The sequence below is a fragment of the Hibiscus syriacus genome, unplaced genomic scaffold (assembly GCF_006381635.1).
Source record: "Hibiscus syriacus cultivar Baekdansim isolate YM2019G1 unplaced genomic scaffold, ASM638163v2 tig00110415_pilon, whole genome shotgun sequence".
NCBI classification, from domain to species: Eukaryota; Viridiplantae; Streptophyta; class Magnoliopsida; order Malvales; family Malvaceae; genus Hibiscus; species Hibiscus syriacus.
In genome coordinates this window covers 640,696-655,628 of record NW_024062729.1, presented here as the reverse complement: position 1 = coordinate 655,628, position 14,933 = coordinate 640,696, and the positions used below count along the sequence as shown (strand labels likewise).

Here is a 14,933-nt window from a genome sequence, read left to right as displayed (position 1 = left end):
TTACGTCATTACGTTATAACTTTAATGAAATTAATTAAAATATAAAGTAACAAAAATGTCACGTTAATATTAAAAAACAATTAATAAAAACACGTCAGCATCACGTTATAGTCAGCACGATCATTGACTTGCAGTCGATCAGTTTTCAAGACCAGCACTTGCATTATTGAATCAACTTTCAGGATTTGGACAGAATCCCAGGAGGTAAAGGCTTTCTTTTTCATCTTGACAACCATCGTCTAAATTCGGAAAGTACTTGTTTCACATGCATTCGAACAACTCTCTGATTTGGACCACCGTGCCACACTAATGATTGCATTGTTCGATGAGTAACGATTGATTTTTTTTTCTTCTAATTAGCATCAATGATTGATTTATTCAAAAATTATGGACATTTTAAAATTTTGAAGAAGTTTAAATAGTAAATTATGAATTTATATTCTATTCAATTAGACCTTTAAAACAGTGTATTATATGTTCAAAATGATTAAACGGTAAATGAAAAATCGATGTTTAAAGTATACTATTTGTAAATATTATTAAGAGAAAATGATACTTTGGAAGGATATAAAGTTTGAAACCAATACATTGATTAGTGAATGCAAGATATCTAAAACATTTTTATCCTAAACAAGACTTATTGAGATTTTAGTTCATTTTATATTTTTCTTAAGCTCATATTATTAATCTATCAGCTGATCGGATTCATATCTCCAAAGCAAACTCCACAACCTTGACAATGGCTCACTCTCATTCTGCACAAAACCCAGGTTTTCTTCTCCTTCTTCTTCTTCTTCTACAATGTTATCACGATTCCAGATTCTTTTTTAATCTACTTTGAAAGAGAAGAAAAATGACCCTATCTGAAATTGTAGTGACCGAGCAGCGGAGAGTGATTATTACGAACAAGCATGGAGAAAAACTGGTGGGAATCTTGCATGAAACTCAGTCTAAAGAGATCGTAGTCTTGTGTCATGGTTTCAACCGCAGCAAGGTTGGTACTTTTTTTCTTCTTCTTCCTTTTCTCAAATTTGGATCATTTTCTGCTCTTTTTACTAGCTCATATCTGTTTATTGGGTGAATTGTAAATTTGTAATATTTCATGGAAATAGCTCACTTGGGTTAGTTCCACTTCAGGATGACATTATTCTGGTGAACCTTGCTGCTGCTTTAGAGAAAGAAGGAATCAGTGTCTTCCGTTTCGATTTTTCAGGAAACGGGTGAGCACGATTAAAATAATGTTATTCGAATACAAGTAATGCATATCCATACTAAAGTATCATGTGCATCACTGCTTCGAAGAAAACACAGTTGAGCTAAGTTTGATAATACTTCAAGTTCAAGTTTGAGTTTTTTCGAACTCGAGTCAAACTCAAATTTTTTATTTTGAATTCGAGTCGTACTTAAAAAATTTTAATCACACAAGTTTTCGAGTTGAATTAACTTTAAAATTTTCGAATCGAGTCAAATTTAACAATACTCGAGCTCTACAGCCCTATTCATAACACAGTACTTGGTTGGAATTTAACTTGTTTCACGATACATTTTCAGCGAAAGTGAAGGTCCGCCACAGTTTGGTGGCTTTTATCGAGAAGCTGACGATATACGCACTGTAGTTCAGCACTTCTCCGGGGAAAATCGTGTCGTAAGTGCAATTCTCGGGCATAGTAAAGGTGAGTACCGTTAGAAGTGTTAGCGAGCACTCATAATTTTTATAACTCGTACGATGTTTTAATACGAACAAAACACGATATAGCGACCTTAACCTGACACTAATTTCAATTAATTTACAAACTTCACTATGCTAAGCTCTCTATTTTTTTCCTTACACACATACATGTATTACACACACATGCATTGCATATATGTCGACTACACATATTATAAGTAAAGGCAAAATAAAACGCCTAAAGACATCTCTACATTGGTAAACCAATTCTAAGCTGCTGCCAAATCACCAATTTGTTGTTGCCGCCATTGACCCACAAGTGCCCGTGATAAAGCTTCTTTAATATGCTGTAACCTTTACATGCTGTTGTCAGAAAAACCCATGTGCTTGTTTCTACCGTGATTTCGATTTACGTAATCCGGTGACCGGAGATAATGTAATGCAGGAGGAAGTGTGGTGCTCCTTTATGCTTCTAAGTATCGAGATATCGGAATAGTCGTAAATGTTTCCGGCTGCTACGACGTGAAGAGAGGCCTTGCAGAAGCCTTGGGAGCGGACTATATGCAAAGAATTAAGAAGGATGGATACATCGATATCAAGAACAAGACAGGTAATTTGTTGATTTAATTTACTAGATGTGTATGGTTTCCCGAATTTATTTTCTTTATGTATCTACGTGTTGAACGACTAACGCTGAATTTTATGTCTAAAGATAAATTTTTAAAATTTTTAAGACGAAAATAAATTATCGATAGAATTATATGTTTGATTGGAGAGCATTTCAAGTTTAATGACATTTACACATTTAGGATGCGTTGAATACCGCTTGACCGAGGAAGATTTGATGGATATCTTGAGAACCGACATTCCTAAAGCTTGTCTTAAGATCGATAAAGAATGTCGGTAAGACTCGAATCTATAATATGTTTAAAATCATTATTTCGTCTCTTAAATTTTATAAGTTACTCACCCTTAAATTTTTATACGTTCGCATCCTTTAACATAAAATTTTACGTCTATCCCGTATGCAGGGTTTTAACCGTTCATGGATCCGATGATGACATAAACCCGGTCGAGGATGCACTGAAGTTTGCCAAAATCATAATTAATCACCGATTATTCATTATAAAAGGTGCCGATCATTTTTACACCTCGCATCAGATCGAGTTGACATCGGCTGTTGTTAAATTTATAAATCCGACCTTAGAGTAAGATAAGATTGTCCTAAAATAAGTTGTTTTATGTGAACCATGGATGATATTCGATTCTACTATGATATAGAACACTTATAATTTTCTGTCTACATTATTACTATTACAATAATAGAGAATTTATGAGTTCGAGCTTTTAAGTATTGTATTCCGGAACACATAACGACTTTTGAAAGACACTTAGAACATACAATGTTTTATTTTATGCTTCGTTTATGTTCGTGAAATTGTTTTTTCTCATAAGACATTGAAGACATCGTGTCTTCTGAACATCTTTCGTAAATTGTCACATTTTCTGTCACCTTTTCTGAACGTCTTATGTGAAATACTGTATCATTCACCTTAAATGAGAAAGTAATCCCTATATATATAAGAAAATCAATTTCACAACCTATTATATGACCAAATTTATCCTTTTTATTGTTACAAGTAGAATATTTAGTAAACTAACATTGTATGCAGGAACATAGCTCCTTTAGAGTCCAACGGGGGATCGACTACTGTTAAAATTTATACATTCGATATAATTTTAGTTTAATAGTATTTTGGTTCATGTAAAAATAAATAGTAAAATTTAAAATATAAATATAAATATTTATTAAATATTTAATCAAGTAAGGGTCAAACTAAAGAATGATAAGTCTGTATTTTCAAATTTTTGGTCTAATTGCAATTTAAGTCATTGTAAGTTTAAATATTAGACAAATTAGAAGTTGTCTTTTGAATTTTGAGTTTTTTTTTAATTTAGGGTGAATACAAGATAATATATGTACAAAAAATTTTAACTATTTGACAATGAACGCTCATACCCCTACATACGTGCTTGAACTCGGGACCTCAAGGATAACAACAATCTCTTAATCACTAAGGTCGCTTAGTTTATGTTTAATTTCAAGTTTAAATACCTAATAAATCTTTATACTTTTTTTAAATAATATAATATTTCGATTTCTGTCAATATTTAATTTGAACTCCGTCCTAAAAAAACATAGTTTTGAGCTTTATAATTTTTTTATGTTTAATTTCAATAAGGTTAAGACATATATTACCGTATTGTTACGTCATTACGTTACAACTTTAATGAAATTAATTAAAATATAAAGTAACAAAAATGTCACGTTAATATTAAAAACAATTAATAAAAACACGTCAGCATCACTAAAACAGAACCTACAAATATAATCAATCAACTACGTAAACGTACGTATCGTCATGTCAACCATCCAAACACGCGAAGACACAAATATTTTCATACGCTTGGGTGTAGTGAATCCTTGGTTCCAAAACAAACCAAGGCTTGGGATTTGGGAGGTCGGTCTCATAAAACTCGAACACCTCTTTTAGGCTTTTAGCTGATCCAGTCGCGCGTTTCATCCACTCAAAGATCGATGGTAAATCTGTCTCCATTCAGATCGGATCTCCCTTGTGTTCTTTTTGCTTAATTTTCTTTGTGATTTTGTTCTGATTCATGGGTTTTTTGTTCCAGGCTTCTGCAAAAGCAATAACGAGTCCAGTTCCAGATGCGTGGTACCCAACCCTAGCCGTCTTGATGCTCGCCGTTGGCCTTGTCCTCACCGCTTCATTCTTCATGTAATCACCTTGATCTTATCTCCTCCACGACGTTTCTTCCTATTTTGCTATAATGATCTTCTTTCTCCTTTTTCTTTTTTTGTTCTTATTGATTCGGTTTAGGATGCGGCTTTTGTTTTTTGCACTTGTATACTTGAAATTTTGTATAAATAGATATGGTTATTCTTGTGTGGTTTGTACTTGATAATTGTCTATGCAACAGGGGAAAAAATTAGCCAAAATTGAAACTCAGTTTGTGTAATTTAAAATGTTCCTTCTGTAGATTTGTTGATACGTTTAGAAGATATATCTTATTTGCTAGGCAGTTGGTAGGCTACAGTTTATTCTTTTATATTTGGTGAGAATAGAATACAGTGTGGATTTGAAGTGGATGATCTCCATTGCCCTTTGCGTTTTGGTGGGTAGCTAATTTGAATCGTCGGTTGCAGCCGAGGTGTCTGCTTTGGTTCCTTTTGGGTTTATTTCTACTTTCATAGAGTATCTCAGTCTTTTTCTGGTTTACAGTTTCTGTTTTTTTCGACTTTGAACTTTTATTTAATCTATTAATTCCATAACATTGCATAAGGCATTAAGCTGAATTTCAAAAGAGATAGATGAACTTTTAGCTTGTGTAAAGTTCTATCTTATCCCCTCTAGTTTCTCATCATTCTTCATGCATCTTGTTTTGCTGATTTTGCTGTTTTAGCAGTTAGCGCATTGTTTTCAGATCAACCTTACGGTTAGAACTTGAGAGTTCTTTTTTGTTCCACTGTCCTTTTAGTCTACCTGTGTTTGCTTCCTTGAAAGTAATCAATCTCTTTGCATGCGTGGGATCTCATTGTAATAACTTGTAGGTCATTCCTCATTTCATCGGTGCTGATGCTCACCGGTTAAATTACACATGCATCTTTTGGCTGAAGAGTTAATCTCTTTGCATGTGTGGGATCTCATTTGTAATAACTTGTAGGTCATTTCTCATTTCATTGGTACTGATGCTCACCGGTTAAATTACACATGCATCTTTTGGCTGAAGAGTTCCGAGTCGGTTGGATATTGTAATTAGAACTTTGAAATCTCTTAACAGTACTGCAATGGTTCCTCTTCAAAGTCCTTTCTGCTTGATATGTTTTCCTGAGATTCTTTAATTACGCATTTGTTACTGATGTTTGTCAAATTAAGTTTTCGTGTTTGCTATACTGTTTGATATTACCCAAAATATGCAGTTATGAAGCAACTTCTTCCAAGCGAAACCGCAGTCTTGCCAAGGAGCTCACCACTGGGGGAGTGGCATCCGTCTTCCTGGTATAGCTTTCTGTATCCTTTTGGCCGGATCTCTCTCTTCCATATACCTTAGTTATTTGTGCATTATTGATGCTTGCTTCTTAATATCCTCACAGGGTTTTGGATCATTGTTTCTGCTACTCTCGGCTGGCGTTTATGTCTGATTATTGTATTACTTGACCGTTGTAAAACGATTTCCCGAGCCGGAATCATGTCATGTTATGGATCATGGATTTGACATTGTCATTTTTAGACGTTATTTATCAGATGAGGACAGCTTCTTTGATAACATTTTGATATCACCCGTGAGTGTTCTTATTACATGATGTTATCACAATGTAGTTCAATGTGAAAGATCCATCTTTATCTCTCCGGTGGACCGGAAGAATGATATCAGTTTCGAAACAATAAGTGCAATTCAAGAACAGCGGTGTCGACCGAACCAAGACTCGATAGAAAATTTAAGACATCGAACCGTGATGTTCGATATCCTCTTGGGGGAATATAGAGAAGCATAGATTTCACATTTAAATAATTTTAATCAGATCACATACCAAAATAAACTTTACAAACAACCTACACCTACAAATAGACCCATAAAAACCAACAAAAACAGACTTGAGCTAAGAGCCTAAAGCCCCCATTCAACTGCTAAAAACGGATTCAAACTGCAAACTTTGCTATGACCAACAAAGCCTTAAATGCGTATCCCTTTTCATCAATGAAAAAAAATGACTGAATTTTGCTACGACCAACAAGCCCTAAATACTTCTCTATCAAATTCAACAAACAAGATAGAACATTCATAGCCATGATATTTGATGTCTATATAAGAAGTTCGAATTTGAGTCTGAGTCTTATATTAGATGAGCTTGACCGAACACCAACTTTTACGTTTAAATTTGAGGAGTAATTGATTTATATGTGCTTAAACTTGATTAAATTTATTTAGAGTGGTGAATATTGGTACAAAATTTTATATGAATCTAATTATTATTATTTTTTAAAATGTTCGATTAAACTCAAAAATCATTTGAATCGAATATTATACAAGTTTAATAACTGGACTTGATAATTATCAAAATTTAATTTATTTTATAGAAATTTAAATCAAAATACAAATATAAAGATCTAGTTTACGTCCCTACGTAAATCATCACTCAAATATAGACTATAAACGAACCATTTATGAACTGTGCGGCGAGAAGTTTGTTTATGTTCGTTTATTTATTAAAGGAACGAACATGAATAAGATTTTGCGTTCGTTTAATTAAATGAACGAACATGAACAAAGGGCTCGTTTGTTCATTTACGTTCGTGAACGTTCGATTATATGTTCGTTGATGTTCGTTCATTTATGTTCGAACAGGGGCAAGTTGAATATGTTACGAAGATTATTGAAGTTGTTTGGATTTTAAGAAGATTGTTTTGTTGAACAAATTAACTTTAAGACTTTATATATTCATATAGTTTATTTATGATTTGTGTATGGATTTCAAGAAGATTGTTTTGTTGAAAAAATTAACTTTAAGACTTTATTATGTTCATATAGTTTATTTATGATTTATGTATGTTTTTGTCGTATTCGAACAAATTGACTCTAAAGTTGCATGTTATATTAATGAATTTTAAGTTGTTATTTTTGTTGTTTACTTTTTTTACATTCGTTTGTTGTGTTCGAATAAGTTTTTTTTGTGTTTGTATTGTTCGTTTATGTTCGCTCGTTCGTGCCCGTTTATTATTTAAATGAACCAACATGAACAAACTATATTCCTTAATGAATAAACATAAACAAAAAAATTTTTTGTTCATTTATGTTCACGTTCGTTTATGTTCGTTTATTTATTAAATGAACGAACATGAACATACCTTCATTCGTATGCGTTCGATTTTACTCAAATACATAAATAACTCAACGTCATTGACAGAGCCTCTTCGAACTTGCCGCGTGTACATCACTCCACTTTTAAAGAGCGTAGCCCATCCGCGAAAAAAACAAACCACCAGTTTTACCGTATTTCCCCCATTCTGTTTTCCAAACTCTAATACAGTCTCAGTAAGGTCCGACGTCCGGTTTCGGGTGCCCGGATACCAGTGTTTGTTTTTCTCTTCTCATTTTGATTTGAAAGCACCAGCACACACTCACCGTCTCAAAAATGGAGTCTCCCCAGCCCCAACAGCAACAAGGACCCAAGAAGAGAGGCCGAAAGCCAAAGCCAAAGGACGAGAAAGAACAGCAGCAACAAAGTGCGGGTAAAACGAAAGAAGGAAAGAAATCCCAGCAACCAAGCGTTGATGAGAAGTACACTCAATGGAAGTCTTTGGTCCCTGTTCTCTACGACTGGCTCGCTAATCACAATCTCGTTTGGCCTTCTCTTTCTTGCCGGTATATCTTGGTTGCCCTTTTTCAGATTTCTGGGTTTTTTTTTTTGTTATTGTTGCAAAAAAAGCTTGTTTTTTTTGTTTCTGTTGCTGAAAATACATTCCTTTAGCTTTTAGGGTTTAATTGTGTTATGTAAAATTCTTGATGGTAGTTTAATTTGGTTTTGAGCAGCTGGGGTCCACAGCTTGAGCAAGCTAATTACAAGAATAGACAGCGTCTCTACCTCTCTGAGCAGGCAAGTTATTTCCCTCTTAGGGAGTTTTTTTTTTGTGAGCTTTAACAGGGCCTGGGTATAAATTGCAAACCGAGTAGAAGAACCTCCTTGTTTCATTTTTGTGTTGGTTGCTTGATGTTTCAGTTTTACATAACAAAATCTCTCTTCTGGAATCCAAATTCATGCATGAATCACGATGTTTCATTTTACTTGACATTATTCTTTTGTGGAAAAATATGTTTTACATCTTTTCTCTGGGTTATTGTTTTATAATATGACACCAGACAGATGGTAGTGTTCCGAATACTCTTGTGATTGCGAATTGTGAAGTTGTCAAACCTAGGGTTGCTGCTGCCGAGCACATATCTCAGGTTTGTGGTAACACATTTTCATTGGATCTTCTTTCCTTTGTGCAATTCAATACTGATGCATGCAGATTTCTTATTGCTTCATGTTTTTCAGTTTAATGAAGAAGCACGCTCACCATTTGTGAAGAAGTACAAGACCCTCATACATCCCGGAGAGGTATGAATCTTGCACATTCTTACAAAAATGTGTTTTGACTTTTTGGTAAAGTTGTTGCCTGTTGGTTGACTTATCCATTAACAGTTTTTTTTGGAACTCAATCATGTAAAATAAATGATATTTTGATTTGACAGTTGATAGTTTCGAGATGGAAATCGAAATATAGTCTTTGCTTCTGTCGAATGACATCTTCGGAAATAGATATTTTGCTTATATAGCAATATAATTTAATTATTATCGATTTATCATTTCCTCTTTGTTTTTCATTTGGTAGTTTATATATTGTGACTGCCAAATACTATCTTGCAGGTGAACAGAATCAGAGAACTTCCACAGAACTCTAAGATTATTGCTACACACACTGATAGTCCAGATGTAAGACTCTTGTTATTTCTGTTTTTTTAATTATGTGAAATCAATATTCCTATCACATTTTCTTTCTGTAAAGATGTTACAAGTGCACCTGGTATTTGACTTGCTTAAATCTAGGTTCTTATTTGGGATGTTGAAGCTCAACCCAACCGTCATGCTGTCCTTGGAGCTACACATTCTCGCCCGGACTTGGTATGTTTATTTATATGTATTGTAATCGTAAAAGCTATTTCTGTTCTAATGTGTATGTATGTGTTCTCTGAGGAGGGGGGTGGTGGAGGAACCATTTTTTGTTGATGACCTTTTTTCCCTTTTTGACAGATTTTGACTGGACATCAAGATAATGCTGAATTTGCCCTTGCAATGTGTCCCAGTGAACCCTATGTTATCTCTGGAGGTTGGGAAATTTCATAGTTACATTAACCGTATGGTTTTATTGATATTTTGTACTGAAACCCACTTGGAAATGATGATCTTCTCTTTGGTATGATCAAATGAGACATTGTGACTTCATTTTCTTCCCATTAAAGAGTGTTAATCATGTTAAAATTTTCAACTTGGGAATTGAATGTCTTTTTTCCATGTATAATATATGGTATGTATGATATCGCTTCATCTCATTTAGAAGTGGCAGATTGGACTCTATGTTTTACTCTGTTCTAGTGCTTAACTTTACTTTGACATTGCAGATACTTGTTCCAAGTCCTAAGGGGATTACTTTTTCATTTTTAAAAGTAGGCCAACAGAACTGAATTCATGCATATGATGAGTTTTTTTCTTCGTAATCGGAGGACTTTTATGACAGGGAAGGACAAATTAGTGGTTTTGTGGAGCATCCAGGACCACATATCTGGTGGATCAATCATCAAACAGAACAAGCCTGGGGAAGGTAATGATAAAGCAGCTGATGGGCCTTCTGTAGGTCCTCGTGGTATCTTCTGTGGGCATGAAGATACAGTTGAAGATGTTGCGTTCTCTCCATCCAGGTAGCTGCTTTCTCTTTAATAAAATATATATGGACTTAATTCTTTATTTATTTCGTCTCGAGTTCAATTCTTGAAATTTTCACACAAACACTCAATTGGCTTTATCATCGGTTTCGTTTCGACAGTAGTAATTGCTTTCTAATTGTTACTTTCTATGTCCTATGGTATCTAATTTCTCACATTTTTTATTTATGCTGTAGTGCACAGGAGTTTTGTAGTGTAGGTGATGATTCCTGCCTCATATTATGGGATGCACGAGTTGGCACTAGCCCCTCTGTCAAGGTAATTCTTATTAGTTTATATTTAATAATAGTAACTGCTGCAGATCCTCCCCCGGGGGGGCAGAGTAATGTAGCTCCATCTAGGCTTTTGATCAACATTTGTAAAATGGTTTATAGTTTATAGTGCATAGGATGGTGTGATATGAACCAGTCAACTAGGTAGCATCGTTATTGTACCTGCATTTTTTTTCTCTTTTACGTCGTCGGAGCTGGAAAGCGATGCGGCTTCTCCTTTACACAAACTAGTTGAAAGTTTGGTTGCTGTTCTTATTCTAGTTATATCTCCTTTACACAAACAATGAATGTAATTTTGAATATGGATAATAAGGTAGATTATTGGCTTCTTGTTGGCAGGTTGAAAAGGCACATGATGCTGATCTTCATTGTGTTGATTGGAACCGCCATGATGATAATCTTATCCTAACTGGGTATATCTCCATCCATGTTTCCTTAAGTTTTGCACTTTCTTTTTGGCATTGAAGTCTGACACACGATGAGCATGTTTTGCAATGTTATTGATGGTAAATGATGAAACATCATTTGCCTTCTTCTTTTTTTATCTCTCAGGTCTGCTGATAATACTGTTCGTTTGTTCGATCGAAGAAATCTCACTTCTAATGGAGTTGGATCACCAATTTATAAGTTTGAGGGTCATAAAGCTGCTGTTCTATGTGTTCAGGTCTGAAAGAACACAGTAATTTCTTATGCTTTACTTCCTTTTTACTACAAATGTGATTATTAGTGTTTAATCACGTATTCGTTCTTACCAAAATTTATAATTCTCATGGTCCAGTGGTCTCCAGACAAGTCATCTGTATTTGGTAGTTCTGCCGAGGATGGTCTCTTAAACATTTGGGACACTGACAAGGTGTGACTGCTTGAACATTCTTCAGTTAATTGCTTTTTTATACGTGATATGTTTGTATGCTTAACACTGAACACACATGACCATACAGTTATGTTGAACTCTGTAGTAATTTAGTGCTGCCTGCCCATTTTTACAATTCGCATGAATAATTTCTGCATGGAAATGTTTTTAGATTTCCATAGTCAATTTAGGAAACTGAACTCTCATGCGGTTTGCATGAATTGATAATTGTGGTTTATATCTTTCTAAGATTGCCAATTTCTCCATCTTCAGCATCCTTTTCTTCTTTTTCCCTCATGTTTTACTTTTGTTTTTTATATTTTATGTAAAACATGGATAAAGACATTGCCTCCAAGAGCTGGTTTGGATATATTGCTTATCGGATTTGTAATAGCCATATACTTGACACTACTTGATATTGGGGTCGATTTTACTTGCTCATCTCTATTGCAGGTTGGCAAAAAGGTGGATCGGCCTTCAAAATCTCCTATTACTCCTGGGGGACTCTTTTTCCAGCATGCTGGCCACAGGTTTGCAACTGTTTCCAGTATACATATCATGAATTTGGACTCTTTTGTGAAGTTCACGATCTATGCTTCATCTATATACGCATTTCACATTCTTTCATCTGTTTTCTTTTCCTCTTTGTTTTCTTCTTCTTGTGCTATCTCTATCCATTTAAAACTCGCACCATTAAACTGGTTTCCTCAATGATGCTTGTGTTCCATAGTACCTGATTTGTTTGCAAACCTTCTCAATCTCTCGACTTCTTTACAGGGACAAAATTGTTGACTTCCATTGGAATGCATCTGATCCGTGGACCATTGTTAGTGTTTCTGATGACTGTGACACCACCGGTGGAGGAGGGACATTACAGGTATAACTACCAGTTTCCAGTCTAGGTTTTGTGAACTGTTTTTTCTAAAGACGATTTAAATGAACACTGTAAGAGTGAAGGTATTGCAAGTCTAGAGCAATGTGCAAGAGCCTTTACTTTGCATATTATAGATTGCAAAACATTTTACTTACATAATCAAAGGGTATTGCAAGTGCATGCTTGTAATGACATTCCTTCACTTTTGGTTATTAAGTTACTCCGGGTTGTTGCAACTCATCTTTTAGAACAGCTTTCATTCACATATTGGCTTCCACACCCTGATTTCCCCATGGATTATCTTCTCTCCTTAAAACTGTTTGTTTTGTCTCAATAAAGCTGAAGCAAATGCATAAGATTACAATTATCAATAATCTCCATGATAATATGCAGATATGGCGCATGAGTGATCTGATCTACAGACCAGAGGAAGAGGTTTTGGCAGAGCTAGAGAAATTCAAGTCCCATGTCATTTCATGCGCCGGCAAACCATGAGTGACAGGGTCGACCAGAAGGACGAAGGCCCGAATCTTTCCATATCAACTCTAACAAATCTCCGTAGCAGGATGCAGAAATGGGGTTGATTAGCTCTTGTAGGTGCCATGTTGGTGATTTGTAGATTTTCAGGCATAGATGCATTTAGACAAATGGTTGTAACATTGTTATTGGTGCAGCTGGACACTGATCATAACACTGTTGAACTCAAAGAACCATTGAATCCCATGAAAACTCTATTTTTCATTGTTCCCATTCCACCATGGGCTGCATTGCAAGTCACTGTCATGAATTATGATGCCAATAATTCTTGTATTTTGCTTTTTCTCTCCTTTTCCTTTTAATGTTTTGAAATTAAAGCATTGGACATGGATTATGTGTTTTGGCCTTATTATATCATGAAAAGGAGAAATGAAAAAAAAAAAGTGAAAGCGTTAACCAAAAAATTCAACTCATGTTTATCATCAGCGTTTGTTCTTTTGTTGCTCTGCGAAGGCCCATGCTCCCACGTTTTACACATCTAAAAGAAAATGGTCTTATTTTAGTTTTGGTCCCTTCTATATCGAGATTATCGATTTAATCTTTCTACTTTAATTTACAGTAATTTGTTCTTTTATTTATAAAAAAAAACATGTTCGGGTATTAAGCTTTGTTTATTGGTTTTTCATGGTGTCTTTAAAATAAAGGTCTATATTATTTGAATAGATCAAATAATGATAGTTATAAAGAAAAGTGTCAATAGAATTCTACATTTTAAATCAAACAATTGAAGGGACTAAAGTCGCCAAACCTCGGGACTAAAGGTGAAGGCATTAAATTAAAAAAAACCAAAGAGTAGGAGGACTGTAAGAAAAATTAAACCTTTTCGAATCATAAAAATCCATGCTGTTGAGCGACCAAAAGTAATGACAAGTGTTTCATCCGTCCCCTCGCTGATTTCCCGCCATTTTCTGCAAAGCCACTGTTGCCACGTAAGCGGAAACTTCCACGTGGCGCTTCCTTTTTGGCACATGGAGTTCAAAAGATGCTCCGCCGTGTCTTTTAAGTAAGACACTTTTTTCTTAAACATCGAATCAACGTCTGGCATTAAATGCATCTGTCATTACATCAAAATCAAATTTCCATAGCCTTCCTCTGTACGTCGTTGCTTAAAATACCGTAAGGTCTTCTCTCTTTTCATCTTTCCTCTTCTCTTTGAACAGAACTAATATTTCCATGGAGACTCCGGCGCTGAAACGGCGGAGAGAGGCGGAGACTACTGAGCTGAACGACGAAAGCAGCGAGTGCGAGACCGAGTCGATGAGCGAGTTGTTGAAGCTCCTGGACGACTCAGCGGAAGCGACCGTCTCGGCTACTTCATACACTTTTACCCCCACGTCGTACGGGACCAGGGTTAAGTTCAGCGACAACCCGTACTCGTCGGCGTTGATCTTTCAGTCGTCGTCTTCGTACATAACCATCAACGGCAACGAAGAGAGCTGCGGGTCGTCGTTCTCGGAATCGGAGTCCAGCGTGATGGCGAGCGTCGACATGGGTGGGATTTCGAACGCTAATGCTAAACCTGGGTGTGCCTTGGACGGGATTCGAGAGTGGCTGGAAGCGGAGGACGGCGGCGCGTGCGAGGGACAGGTGCGTGGGTCGGAATGGGAATGGTACGAAGAGCAGCTGGCGAAGTTTCTAGCCGCCTAGTGTACTTGAAATCTGAGTATACGTGAACAGTAACTTTGTTAATAGTGCAAAGCTCCTTTTAATATAAATATATTATTAAGATATGTCTGCTATCCGTGAATCAAGATATATCGAGCTTTAAAAAAAGATTAAATTAGAAAAAAAAAATATGTTTTTTTAATTTCGGTGTTAATTACTCTAAATTATTTATATAAAAAAAACAGGGTTTAAGGAATTAAGGATATCAAAGTCTGGTGCCAGATATATTAGTCTATGATAGGATAAGATAAGAATGAGATGATTCAGTCAAGTTAATACGGTCCGAAAAAGGCCATTATTGATTTGCTAAAGGCACGAGTTACGTGATCTTTAAGTAAAATGTGATTGATTAATTCAAGATTGGTCCTTGTCTTTATCGCTGGATTGTAAATCTGGACATTTCTACACTAACCAAAGCAAGGTTAAAAGAACAAAGCTTGACGTGTTTATGTTATTATCCATGGTTAAATTTTCAATAAAGGAGGAAAATGGTCAACA

The 14,933-nt window shown here is 35.4% G+C and overlaps 4 protein-coding genes across 4 annotated transcripts; all 4 read left to right on the top strand.

The window, feature by feature from the left end:
- The first annotated feature begins 592 nt into the window (after window positions 1-592).
- On the top strand, window positions 593-2,936 carry LOC120124284. The gene is made up of 7 exons (XM_039142984.1): window positions 593-770; window positions 876-994; window positions 1,138-1,220; window positions 1,552-1,673; window positions 2,115-2,279; window positions 2,479-2,572; window positions 2,701-2,936. The coding sequence occupies exons 1-7, from the start codon at window positions 740-742 to the stop codon at window positions 2,879-2,881; spliced, it is 795 nt and encodes a 264-aa protein (XP_038998915.1). The 5' UTR covers window positions 593-739; the 3' UTR covers window positions 2,882-2,936.
- A 1,225-nt stretch (window positions 2,937-4,161) lies between these two features.
- Window positions 4,162-6,032, top strand: LOC120124167 (transmembrane protein 258-like). The gene is made up of 4 exons (XM_039142892.1): window positions 4,162-4,271; window positions 4,367-4,470; window positions 5,673-5,751; window positions 5,847-6,032. Exons 1-4 carry the CDS (start codon window positions 4,269-4,271, stop codon window positions 5,892-5,894), a joined length of 234 nt encoding a protein of 77 aa, XP_038998823.1. The 5' UTR covers window positions 4,162-4,268; the 3' UTR covers window positions 5,895-6,032.
- Window positions 6,033-7,790: 1,758 nt separating this feature from the next.
- Window positions 7,791-12,877, top strand: LOC120124127 (WD-40 repeat-containing protein MSI4-like). Its single transcript, XM_039142864.1, has 15 exons — window positions 7,791-8,116; window positions 8,285-8,348; window positions 8,612-8,698; window positions 8,790-8,852; window positions 9,162-9,227; window positions 9,342-9,416; window positions 9,546-9,621; window positions 10,030-10,210; window positions 10,411-10,492; window positions 10,846-10,919; window positions 11,059-11,170; window positions 11,285-11,359; window positions 11,813-11,889; window positions 12,137-12,236; window positions 12,627-12,877. The coding sequence occupies exons 1-15, from the start codon at window positions 7,887-7,889 to the stop codon at window positions 12,726-12,728; spliced, it is 1,464 nt and encodes a 487-aa protein (XP_038998795.1). The 5' UTR covers window positions 7,791-7,886; the 3' UTR covers window positions 12,729-12,877.
- A 942-nt stretch (window positions 12,878-13,819) lies between these two features.
- On the top strand, window positions 13,820-14,498 carry LOC120124194. The gene has a single exon (XM_039142917.1). It carries the CDS (start codon window positions 13,944-13,946, stop codon window positions 14,415-14,417), a length of 474 nt encoding a protein of 157 aa, XP_038998848.1. The 5' UTR covers window positions 13,820-13,943; the 3' UTR covers window positions 14,418-14,498.
- Window positions 14,499-14,933: the final 435 nt, after the last annotated feature.